Source organism: Oncorhynchus nerka, linkage group LG9b (genome assembly GCF_034236695.1).
Source record: "Oncorhynchus nerka isolate Pitt River linkage group LG9b, Oner_Uvic_2.0, whole genome shotgun sequence".
Classification (NCBI taxonomy): domain Eukaryota; kingdom Metazoa; phylum Chordata; class Actinopteri; order Salmoniformes; family Salmonidae; genus Oncorhynchus; species Oncorhynchus nerka.
The window spans coordinates 5,468,118-5,481,471 of NC_088424.1; the positions used below are offsets into that span (position 1 = coordinate 5,468,118).

Consider the following 13,354-nt stretch of genomic DNA (forward strand, 5'->3'; position numbering starts at 1 on the left):
ACTATACAAAAACAATAAACAAAATAACAACCGTGAAGCTAATGCGAACTGTGCTGAAACAAGCAATCAACATAGACAATCACCCACAAAGAAACAGTGCAACCCAGGCTACCTAAGTATGATTCTCAATCAGAGACAACGAATGACACCTGCCTCTGATTGAGAACCATACTAGGCCGAAACATAGAAATACCCAAATCATAGAAAAACAAACATAGACTGCCCACCCCAACTCACGCCCTGACCATACTAAATAATGAATACAAAACAAAGGAAATAAAGGTCAGAACGTGACAACAAGGTACACTGGGAAATGATTTGAGGCGTGGCTTCCTGGGGACATTACATTTAAGTACAGTGTACTTAAAAAACTGCATTTGTATTACTCATATGAAGGTAGCACTGCCGTAGTCAGCTATTTAAGTTTCTTAACTTTTTTTTTTTTAGGTAATCGGTTTCCTCAAACTGTTTGAGTAGACATAACTTCTTTGGTTTTACAGTATAGAATGCGTCCTTCTTGGGACCGAAGAAAGTTCTCTCTGTAACGTTGAGATTTGCTTCACTGAAAGAGCTGGTCACGGCCAGCAAGCCTCTGCTTTTATACAGTGAATGAATGAATGAATTAACACATTTGATTTTGAGTATGAGCTGTATGAAGTTGTTCTATTGCTTTTTCTCGACACAGGAATCCGTGGGAAATGTTTACTGTAGGTTGTTTTTCCAATTATGGCCAACTCAAATTCCATTTTAAACAATGATCGATTAACCACAAAAGCCGGCGTTAACTCACTTTTCGAGGAAAGGGCTCTAGACAGACGAGTGAAATATTGATTTCATTTGGTACACATGAAAAGTGAATGTGCGAATGTGTGTGTAGGCACATGCCTCTTTGTTTGTCCTCTGTTCAGCCAATCCTCTCACTTAAAAAGGGTAGACTCCTCTAAAATCCTGAGCGAGTGCAGCACAAGGGGTGGGAAAGATCAACAGAGCATACCTGCTACAAGTCCAAACCAAACTCAACTGGATCCAAGCATGCCTATTTCCAAACAAGTGCAAGTCTTCACTTTTCTCATGATAGACATGCTAGTTATTTATACTATGCGTATTTGAAATACATGTAATTATGCTTCTTGATGGTTCAATTGATACATGGATATTTAGTGAACATTGTATGGCAAAAAGGAGTTCCCAAAATAACAGGTGTTTGAGAACGTTCAGTTAGGTCTAACTCCTAATGTCATGCCCAAGGAGAGCAAATATTGGTAATAGTATAAACCCCCTCTAAAACTTCACTCATTCAAACTAGGAAACACATACCTTCAGATGAATATGGTCATGATAATCACATGCTCTCATTAATAATTGGTAGATAATGTTAAAAAGTATGTTAAAGTGAACAATCTTTAACAGTTGATGGCTGACAAAATAATATAGAACACTTGAGCCAATTCCACCTCTGTACAGTTTTGTTCATGACGTGACGCACAACGCTCGGTGGCCAAGAGGTCAAAGACCTGTTTGTATTAAATCTTCACTAAAACCCGAAGTCAACTCCAGTCCCTCTGTCTGTCAGTGCAAGTCACAGTCGTTGTAAACACCGGAGCGAGGAGCTAACGATGATGCAGCGGACTTTGTTTCGCAGTGGAGCGCTGCTGGCGCAAAAGGCGGCTGTGGAGGTATCACTGCTCCCGATGAGCGCGCCTCTACAGCCGCGCCTTGACCGTGCCATGTCCTCGGTGACCATCCCGCCCCCGGAGTGCATGCTCCGGCCGCTCGAGGTTCCTTTCCGCTACCTGTTCGGACCAGGACCGTCCAACGTGCCGCCCCGCGTTTTAGCCGCAGGTGGTAGGGGAATTATCGGCCATTTGCATCCAGAAATGTACGAGGTAAATGTGTAACCCCTATTGCTGATAAATGCATTGTTTGATAACTATTTTTTACTTTTTGGCACCGCCAGAGGGTTTCATTATCCAGAAGTTCTGTTATTTATAGACTACTCAGTGCGCCTATGGTCAATGGGCAATATGAAAGAACATGGTCAATATGAAGGAACACATTTAGGATATTATTTATTATTTCTAAATTGAGATGTGAATTAAAATATTTTTTTCTTTTCTTTTTTTTTTTTTTTACAATTTATGGAATTATCAAAACAAGTCTCCTGCGTAATTGTGAATGCGTCAAATAACTTCACAACTGACAAAGGATTTAATGAACCACTCATAATTAATCTATGTAGGCCTAGAACTACAACTGTTTTATTCAACAATTTGACACGTTGCTTGTAGATCATGAACGACATCAAGAAGGGGATCCAGTACGCTTTTCAGACACAGAACAACATGACGATAGCGATGAGCGGCTCGGGACACGCAGCCATGGAGTGCGCCGTCTTCAACACGGTAGAACCTGGGGAGAGCGTGCTCGTGGCTGTCAATGGAATATGGGGAGAGCGAGTGGCTGAAATCGCCGAGAGAATGGGTATGTTTTACGCACGGTTTTACTCACGAGTTCAGCGGTCTCGAAACAAGACCAGTGTTTGCGAGTTAATGTAATTTGAGAAAATTGTTTATGGTCTTGTATACATTTGTTTTGTCCGGATATTAAACTTTCATCTGGATTTATTCCAGGTGCCAATGTTCACATCATGGTAAAAGCACCGGGTGGAGTTTTCAGCAATGGAGAAATTGAAAAGGTAATTGTTTGTTAATGCATTAGGCCTACCAAAGTAGCATTCACATAGAGATTGTTCAATACAGGTTTCAATACAGGCTCCTCGGCGACTTCAAGGTCACCAACCCTCACCTGTGACCAATTCTAGTTAAACAGTGAGCCCCAAAAATATTTGGACAGTGCCAAAAATATTTGTACAGTGGGGGGCTTTGTAACTCCAGCACTGAATTTGAAATGTTACAATGACTGGCAGATTTAATTTGAGGGTATTTTCTTCAATATTGGATTAACCATTTAGAAAATAAGTGGTGTAAAGTACTTCAGAAAAAAAAACACTTTAAAGTACTACTAAAGTGGTTTCGGGGGGTATCTGTACTGTAATATATATATATTTTTTTAACTTTTACTTTTACTCCAAAATAAAATAATGTACTTTTTACTCCATACATTTCCCCTGATACCCAAAAGTACTCATTACATTTTGAATGCTTAGCAGGACAGGAAAATGGTCCAATTTGTGCAGTTATCAAGAGAAGTGTTCATCACTTCTGCCTCTGATCTGGCAGACTCACTAAACACACATGCTTTTTTGTATGTCTGAGTGTTGGAGCGTGGCCCTGGCTATCCACAAAAAAAATGAGTGCCATCTTGTTAGCTTAATATAAGGAATTTGATACAATTTATAATTTTACTTTTGATACTTGATATTTGAGCAAATACATTTACATTTGATACTTACACTACTGTTCAAAAGTTTGGAGTCACTTAGAAATGTCCTTGTTTTCCATGAAAACATACATGAAATGAGTTGCAAAATGAATAGGAAATATAGTCAAGACATTGACAAAGTTATAAATAATGATTTTTAATTGAAATAATAATTGTGTCCTTCAAACTTTGCTTTTGTCAAAGAATCCTCAATTTGCAGCAATTACAGCCTTGCAGACCTTTGGCATTCTAGTTGTCAATTTGTTGAGGTAATCTGAAGAGATTTCACCCCATGCTTCCTCAAGCACCTCCCACATGTTGGATTGGCTTGATGGGCACTTCTTATGGTCAAGCTGCTCCCACAACAGATCAATAGGGTTGAGACCTGGTGACTGTGCAGGACACTCCATTATAGACAGAATACCAGCTGACTGCTTCTTCCCTAAATAGTTCTTACATAGTTTGGAGCTGTGCTTTGGGTCAAATTTGATTTGATTTGTCCTGTTGTAGGAGGCAATTGGCTCCAATTAAGTGCCATCCACATGGAATAGCATGGCGTTGCAAAATGTGAGTGATAGCCTTCCTTCTTCAAGACCCCTTTTACACTGTACAAATCTCCCACTTACCACCACCAAAGCATCCCCAGACCATCACATTGTCTCCACCATGCTTGACAGATGGCGTCAAGCACTCCTCCAGCATCTTTTCATTTGGTCTGCGTCTCACAAATGTTCTTCTTTGTGATCCGAACACCTCAAACTTGGATTGGTCTGTCCATAACACTTTTTTACAATCTTCCTCTGTCCAGTGTCTGTGTTCTTTTGCCCATTTTAATCTTTTATTTTTATTGGCCAATCTGAGAAATGGCTTTTTCTTTGCAACTCTGCCTAGAAAGCCAGCATCCCGGAGTTGCCTCTTCACTGTTGACGTTGAGACTGGTGTTTTGCGGGTACTATTAAATGAAACTGCCAGTTGAGTACTTGTGAGGCGTCTGTTTCTCAAACTAGACACTCTAAATGGACTTGTCCTCTTGCTCAGTTGTGCACCGGGGCCTCCCACTCATCTTTCTATTCTGGTTAGAGCCAGTTTGCACTGTTCTGTGAAGGGAGTAGTAGACAGCGTTGTACGAGATCTTCAGTTTCTTGGCAATTTCTCGCATGGAATAGCCTTCATTTCTCAGAACAAGAATAGACTGATGAGTTTCAGAAGAAAGGTCTTTGTTTCTGGCCATTTTGAGCCTGTAATCTGACCCACAAATGCTGATGGTCCAGATACTCAAGTACTCTAAAGAAGGCCAGTTTTTTTGCTTCTTTAATCAAGAACAATAGTTTTCAGCTGTGCTAACATAATTGAAAAAGTGTTTTCTAATGATCTATTAGCCTTTTAAAATGATCAACTTGGATTAGCTAACACAACGTGTCATTGGAACACAGGAGTGATGGTTGCTGATAATGGGCCTCTGTATGCCTATGTAGATATTCCATAAAAAAATCTGCCGTTTCCAGTTACAATAGTCATTTGCAACATTAACAATGTCTACACTGTATTTATGATCATTTTGTATGTTATTTTAATGGACAAAAAATGTGATTTTCTTTCAAAAACAAGGACATTTCTAAGTGACCCCAAACATTTTAATGGTAGTGTAAGTATATTTAAAACCAAAGACTTTTAGACTTTTACTCAAGTAGAATTTTACTTGGTGACTTTCACTTTTACTGAAGTCATTTTCTGTTTAGGTATTTGTACTTTTACTCAAGTATGACAATTGTGTACTTTTTCCACCACTGTAGAAATTAAACTTGTGTGTATTAAAGTAGTCAAAAGTTTAGTATTTGGTCCCATATTCCTAACACGCAATGATTACATCAAGCTTATAACTCTACAAACATGTTGGATGCATTTGCTGTTTGTTTTGGTTGTGTTTCAGATTATTTTGTACCCAATAGAAATGAATGATAAATAATGTATTGTGTCATTTTGGAGTCACTGTTATTGTAAATAAGAATATAATATGATTCTAAACACTTCTACATTAATGTGGTTGCTACCATGATTAGGGATAATCCTGAATGAATCTTGAAAAATGATGACTGAGAAAGTTACGGAGGCATAAATATCATACCCCACCAAAAAAATACCGTTATTGTAATGGTGAGAGGTGTCTTTGGGGTATGATATTTGTGCATCTGTAACTTTCTCACTCATCATTACTCATGATAAATTCAGGACAATCCGTAATCATAGTAGCATCCACATGAATGTAGAAGTATTCAGAAACATATTCTATTCTTATATTTTCTCTCCGCCTTCAAGAGAGGGGGCCACAAAAAAATGTGTCCACTTGGTGGGTTGGCCCCCCAACCAAATCTCACATATGGCCCCCAAAAGGCCAGAGCCTGCCCTGATTTCAGTCATATAGCCTATATATTAAATTCATATCGTCAACATGGCAAGGTCTTGGGTAACTATGGAGGGCATTTAGTGCCAAAAGTATTTTGTTTATCTGACTGCCTATCTCCTGTCTATCGATAGGCCCTGGCCAAACACAAGCCCGTTCTGTTCTTCCTCACACATGGAGAGTCCTCTGCTGGCCTCGCCCACCCTGTCGACGGCATTGGAGACCTCTGCCGCAAGTGAGACTCCGCTCCATCTCAAAACATACTGCAGTATATCTCCACTGCATTTCTCTCAGTTCACACAATGATGACAGCGGCTTCAAATTCAAGGCCTTTACATTCCTCTCTCTTCTCTCTCCTCAGACACAATACCCTGTTTCTTGTAGATACTGTCGCGTCTCTTGGGGCGTCGCCTATTTTCATGGACCAGCAGAGTAAGAGAGCTTCAGACACCTATTTCATTTTCAGTCTGTCTGTCTTTGTGTATGGGTGTATGATGTCATCGTTTTCTTGTCTTTGTAGATATTGACATCCTGTACACTGGCTCTCAAAAGGCATTGAATGCACCCCGGTACAGCACCCATCTCCTTCAATGAAAGAGCATGGTGAGGGTTTGTGTGTGTGTGTGTGTGTGAGAGGGAAGAAAGAGGGGGAATGATTGAATGGAGACCAAATTAATGTTTGAATTTTGAGAAATGTGGACTTTACACATTTGGACTTTACCCCCCCCCCCCACACAGCCAAAAGATGTTCAACAGGAAAACAAAACCAGTGTCCTACCTCTTTGACATGGCCCACTTGTCTAACTATTGGGGAAATGATGGTCAACCAGCCAGACTGTAAGTCAGTATTGTCAACGAACAGTACTTTGTTATGAGGAAATCTACTATCCTAACCAGGTGAGATATTAATACATAAATAAATAACAATCTTTCATTTTCCCCCGTTTCAGATACCACCACACAGGACCAGTGTCTGGGTTCTTTTCCCTGAGGGAAAGTCTTGCTATTCTTGCTGAGAAGGTGTAGTGGCTATTTGTAACCATTTTAAAACCCTATTTGATTTTTCTTATAGCCACAGTGGAGAATGAGCTGACTATTTGTTCCTGCCGTGTGTAGTCCATGAATCCAGAAATTGAATGTCCACAGGTTGTTTGCCGTAAAAAAAATAAAGTTACATTTATTTCATAACTTAGCTACAAAATGTTGCAAAAAGTAAATCAAAAGACGATATTTAAGCTATAACTTAAGAATTATTGGATCAAACAATCAAACAATATCACAAAGACAAAGGAAGCACGGTCAAAAGACAGTATGGGCTCCAGCCAGCTATTCCCAGCAGGCCTCTGCGCCCATGACTATTTCAGCCATCTCCAACCTGCAGAGGGAGGCATAGACACTTACACGTGATTAAGATCAGTCAAACAATATGACAAACAATCAGAATGGCATATAAACAAATAATATAATAACAAAACCTGCTATTTGGCCCTTACATACCGGCCCCTTATTGTATGTAACGTGAGGCAACAACAATTATCTAAACATGTTTAGAAAAGGGCCAAAATGTGCGGGTGTATGACATGGGGTATGACATCATTCGTCGCTTTAGCTGATGCACTCTGCTTCACCACCTCAGATGGCAAACGTGCTGTGCTCTGACCTTTCAGACTTCTCCACCTTCTCACTGAAATCAGTGCCACAGTGGCTCGTCGGGTCCAGCAGGTTGATCAAGGAGATCCTATTGGCAGCGACCGGTACCTGTGTGTCACGTCGGTCATTGCATTCTCTAAGTGGACAGTCACCACCCAATCCTAGTAGGGTCTCGACAGCATATGGGCCTGCTACTTGACTATGGATCACCTGCATTACTTGTGATGCATTGTTCCTATTTAGCAATCTAATGTCAGCATGTGTGTGACAGCTTAACCTCTCCCAGATATGGCCACTTGGACAGCTCATCTTGTCTGGGAATGTTTTCCTTTGTCACTGGTAGGTTTTTGTGAGTGTAAACTTCCGATAGTTTAATGAACGTGTTGGTGTCAAGCCCACTCACCTTTGACAGGCCTTTCCTGGCCCATGGTACGCAGCAGGACGTTCCTTCTTGTTCCTGTTACATGCAGCTGCTGAGCCAGCTTGTCGGTGCAGAATGTTGCTGAGCTACCTGTGTCTAAGAATGTATATGTTAGTAGCAATACCTTGTTTCCTTTGCTGGATTTCACATGAACCGGTATGATTGATAGAACAAACCTCTCTTCGCCGACTCAATATTCCCGGTCCTCTTTTCTGTAGCTCCATATGAAGCACACGAGGGTGGACTTAGTTGCACACATATGAGATGCCTACTACAGTCTCTGCTCATGTGCCCCTTGGTGAGACGACAAAAGCAGATGCCTTTCTCCTTTAGAAAAGGTATCTTCTCCCTGCTCAACTTCTCCTTTAGTAATGGACACAGTTGCAGTGTGACCACCACTGCAGTACAGACAGACAGATTAACATGGAGTTTATGAGCTTCAATTCACCTGGGTCTGTTGTGGTTGTTCAGCCTCAGTCCGATGATGCCGTGACATGCCGCCCCAGACCATGACGGACCCTCCACTTCCAAATTGATCCCGCTCCAGAGTACAGGCCGCGGTGTAATGCTCATTCCTTCGAAGATAAACACAAATCCGACCATCACACCTGGTGAGACAAAACCGTGACTCGTCAGTGAAGAGCACTTTTTGCCAGTCCTGTCTGGTCCAGCGATGGTGGGTTTGTGCCCATAGGCGACGTTGGTGCCGGTAATGTCTGGTGAGGACCTGCCTTTCAACAGGCCTACAAGCCCTCAGTCCAGCCTCTCTCAGCCTATTTTGGACAGTCTGAGCACTGATGGAGGGATTGTGCGTTCCTGGTGTAACTCAGGCAGTTGTTGTTGCCATTCTGTACCTGTCCTGCAGGTGTGATGTTCGGATGTACCGGACCTGTGCAGGTGTTGTTACACGTGGTCTGTCACTGCGAGGACGATCAGCTGTTCGTCCTGTCTCCCTGTAGCACTGTCTTAGGCGTCTCGCAGTACGGACATTGCAATTTATTGCCCTGGCCACATCTGGAGTCCTCATGCCTCCTTGCAGCATGCCTAAGGCACGTTCACGCAGATGAGCAGGGACCCTGGGCGTCTTTCTTTTGGTGTTTTTCCAGAGTCAGTAGAAAGGCCTCTTTCTAGTGTCCTAAGTGTTCATAACTGTGACCTTAATTGCATACCGTCTGTACGCTGTTAGTGTCTTAACGATCGTCCCACAGGTGCATGTTCATTAATTGTTTATGGTTCATTGAACAAGCACGGGAAACTGTGTTTAAACCCTTTACAATGAAGATCTGTGAAGTTATATGGATTTTTACGAATGATTTGAAAGACCGTGTCCTGAAAAAAGGGACGTTTCTTTTCTTGCCGAGTTAAAATGTGAAAGTGTGTGAATGATAACGCAGTGCAGGAAATTAAGAAATGTATTAAAATGTTGGAAGTGAATGCTGGGATTAAAAAATTAACTATGCAAATGAGCAAAAGCTGTGTGCATTAAGGAAACAGATACCTGGCTCAAATAGAAGCCTGTCTCTAGTAAGTGCCTGTTGTGTTCAGTGATTTAAGCAAATAAACGGCAGGCTATTAATAACATTTTTATGGTAAGCACATATGATTCACTGAGCCCTCCGTTAGGTGCACTGAGCTCTCCATAATGGAATAATAACCTTAATGAATAAACCATGTTTATGTTCATTATGATGCAGTCCTATTAGCTGATTACTTTGAACGTTGCTTCTAATTCTCTAAATAAATCTGAAAAAAGTATTTACTAGCCGTTTTGGACCCGTTTCCGGCTTACTGTGCCTGTCCCATCAGTACCTTTGTCTTCCCTTAGGGGCTGGAGGAGTCCTGGAGGCACCACAGGGAGGTGGCAGGGTACCTCTGGAAGGGCCTGGAAGACATGGGCCTCAAGCTATTCATCCAGAACAAGGTAAAAGACTTGCCATGCAACTGAAATCACACCCTATTCGGTGCACTACTTTTCTCCAGATGCTATTTTCATATGAAGTAGTGCAGTGTGGAATAGAGGTCCATTTCAGACAGATTGTAAACAAACAATTGATGTTCTACAATAATATTGTCCCTTTTTTAACATCCTCCAATTTCAAGACTGTTGCAATTCATTGGTCTTGAATTTCACAGAAGTGTATCTAAATGTGGGACCGTGCTATTTTATCCATGCAGGACCTTAGGCTGCCCTCCGTCACCACCATTGCCATTCCTGAGGGCTACAACTGGAGAGAGATGCTGCAGTACATCATGAAGCACCACAATATGGAGATGACTGGGGGCCTGGGGCCCTCCACTGGCATGGTGAGTGTGAGGGGAATGTTAAAGTTCTACATAATTGCCTATGCATAACTACTAACATGAATATGTTTATTAACCATTGCATTTGATATGGGAGTTGAAACCCTGTCTGTAGAACAAATGGGATGGTTAGACAACCAATGTAGGGAAGGAAAGTACCTTGTTGTTGTCAAGGCTGTCCCACTAAGCATTTGACATCAGGCGACGTCTTTTGGACCTCCTGTTTTGGTCCTCCATCTTTTTTTGGCCTTGATTTCAACGTCCACAGATATCCGGACAGGCCTTGATTAGCCCAAACATAGATATCTATAATTGGTTCAGATTTGAACGAATCGTAGACATTTATGTATCAAAAGTTTGGATAGCACAGTACAGAACAGCAGAGTACAGTAAATTACAGTACAGTAAAGAAAAGTATAGTACAGTAGAGTGCAGTACAATACAGTAAAGTATAGTGTAATGTATTGTACCCTACTTTACTCTCATTAACTCTACTGAACTAAACTGTACTCTACTGAATAAAACATTACTGTCCTGTACCGGTACCATACCATGTTCTACTGTGCTAAACTATGATGTTCAAACTTGTGAAACATAGCCTAGACGTCTATGATTTGGATCAGGTCCGCACTGACGAAATGTGTACTTGTTTGGGGGCGGAGCTCATTAGAATAATAAGAGACAACAGGTAGCCTAGTGGTTAGAGTGTTGGGCCACTAACCGAAAGATTGCTGGTTTGAATACCCGAGCAGTCAATGTGAAACATCTGTCAATGGGTCCTTAAGCAAGGCACTTAACTCCTGACGCTGTACTACTATGGCTGACCCTGTAAAAAACAACACATTTCACTGCACCGACAATAAACCAACTTTTACATGTTTTTATACCCAGCATGCTTTGCAAGTGTTTTGTTTAACCTTTGGGCCATTCAACAGACGCTCTTATCCAGAGTAACTTACAGTCAGTGCATTCAACTAAGACAGATAAACAACAACATATCGCAGTCATAACAACCGTTACTCAGAATGTTATTGTGGTTGAAGTGGTCTGTTGGTTTATTCTGAACATTATCATTGCCCGTGTTAAAACTTTTGAAAAAGCTAACATAAGTGCATAGGTGATAGGTGTATAAAATCGAGTACGCATCCATGAAATCTCCATAGACAAACATTAGTAGTAGAATGGCCTTACTGATGAGCTTAGTGACTTTCAACATGGCACTGACATAGGACGCCACCTTTCCAACAAGTCAGTTTGTCAAATTTCTGCCCTGCTTGAGCTGCCCCGGTCAACTGTAAAGAGCTGTTATTGTGAAGTGGAAATGTCTAGGAGCAACAACGGCTCAGCCACGAAGTGGTAGGCCACACAAGCTCACAGAACGGGACCGCAGAGTGCTGAAGCGTGTAAAAATCGTCTGTCCTCGTTTGCGACACTCCCGACCGAGTTCCAAACTGCCTCTGGAAGCAACGTCAGCACAAGAACTGTCCATCGGGAGCTTCATGAAATGGGTTTCCATGGCCGAGCAGCCGCACACAAGCCTAAGATCACCATGCGCAATGCCGAGCATCGGCTGGAGTGGTGTAAAGCTCGCTGCCATTGGACTCTGGACCAGTGGAAATGCGTTCTCTGGAGTGATGAATCACACTTCACCATCTGGCAGTTCCAATGGATGCCAGGAAAACACTACCTGCCCCAATGCATAGTGCCAACTGTAAAGTTTGGTGAAGGAGGAATAATGGTCAGGAGCTGTTTTTCATGGTTCAGCCTAGGCCCCTTAGTTCCAGTAAAGGGAAATCTTAACGCTACAGCATACAATGACATTCTAAACAATTCTGTGCTTCCAACTTTGTGGAAACAGTTTAGGGAAGGACCTTTCCTGTTTCAGCATGACAATTCCCCAATGCACAAAGCAAGGTCCTTACAGAAATGGTTTATCGAGATCGGTGTGGAAGAACTTGACTGGCCGGCCTGCACAGAGCACTGATCTCAACTCCATCCAGCATCTTTTGGATGAATTGGACTGCGAGCCAGGCCTAATCGGCCAACATCAGTGCCCGGCCTCACTAATGCTCGTGGCTGAATGGAAGCAAGTCCCTGCAGCAATGTTCCAACATCTAGTGAAAAGCCTTACCAAAATAGTGGAGGCTGTTATAGCAGCAAAGGGGGAACCAACTCCATATGCAATCTTCAGTTGGCTCCTCTTTTTTATTGTTTTCTATTAAGAGGCATGATAAATTATTATTGTGATACAACGCTTACTTGAGTGTGTATAGCAGTTGAAATTTGGCCATAGATGTCATTGTCTATAAATTGGCTATTGTCTGTAAATGACATATTTTCAATGTCCGGAAAATATGTATTTTTCCCTTTCATTCAACACCTAAAATGCACCTGATTTCAACGTCCTGCAAATACGTATTTTTGACATTTGTATAAGACATCTTTTCAATGTAATTTTGACTCGGTGTCTTGAGCAATTATTTGATGGTTGAATTTCTCATGTGAGCTCTGTCAGTGATGTGTCCACCATTTTGTTTCACCCCAGGTGATGCGTGTGGGTCTGATGGGATACAACTGCCAGAAGACCAATGCAGACATGGCACTGGCTGCCCTGGCCGATGCTTTGAAGAACTGCAAAAAGAGCAAAGCATAAAGAAAGTTTATAATGCCTTTTAATACCCTAAACAAACATGCATTCGGCCATGCTGGAGGACACCTGGAATGCATGGGCAAAGGCGTCAATCTGTGAAAGTATTATCACGGGTGTTTGTGAGCCCAGAGATTTGAAGCACAAATGTAAAAAGACAGATTCCGACATACATTCACGTGCAACTGCTTTCCTAATAGAGACTTTGTAATTACTGTAGAAGGTAAATGCTCTACAGGGAAATAATATAAAATATGTTTCAAGGAGTCAATAAAATATATACAATTCTGCATTGTGTCCATGTTACCTTGCATATTCAGGGAAATAAATGGCCTTCAAAAGACAAATTGGTGTAAGTGCCAACACATTTGACCACAACCCAAATCATTTTTCCAGACAGCATGATAAGAAAATGGTTGCTCATAGAAATAAACTTGAACAGATTCAACACTGCATAGCCTGTATTGTACACACACACACAGACACACACACACACACAGGGAAATGTAGGTATAACAGGAGTGTAATCAGTCGCAAAACGGAAAAAAAATAG

At 41.7% G+C, this 13,354-nt stretch overlaps 1 protein-coding gene across 1 annotated transcript; it reads left to right on the forward strand.

Moving 5' to 3' along the window:
* The first annotated feature begins 1,485 nt into the window (after nt 1-1,485).
* On the forward strand, nt 1,486-13,091 carry agxtb (alanine--glyoxylate and serine--pyruvate aminotransferase b). The gene is given in 12 exon segments (XM_029642218.2): nt 1,486-1,886; nt 2,289-2,481; nt 2,631-2,695; nt 5,917-6,017; nt 6,144-6,214; nt 6,303-6,345; nt 6,347-6,385; nt 6,521-6,619; nt 6,733-6,802; nt 9,679-9,774; nt 10,029-10,157; nt 12,700-13,091. Coding segments are annotated over 12 exon segments (1,284 nt in total). The 5' UTR covers nt 1,486-1,616; the 3' UTR covers nt 12,808-13,091.
* The last annotated feature ends 263 nt before the right edge of the window (nt 13,092-13,354 follow it).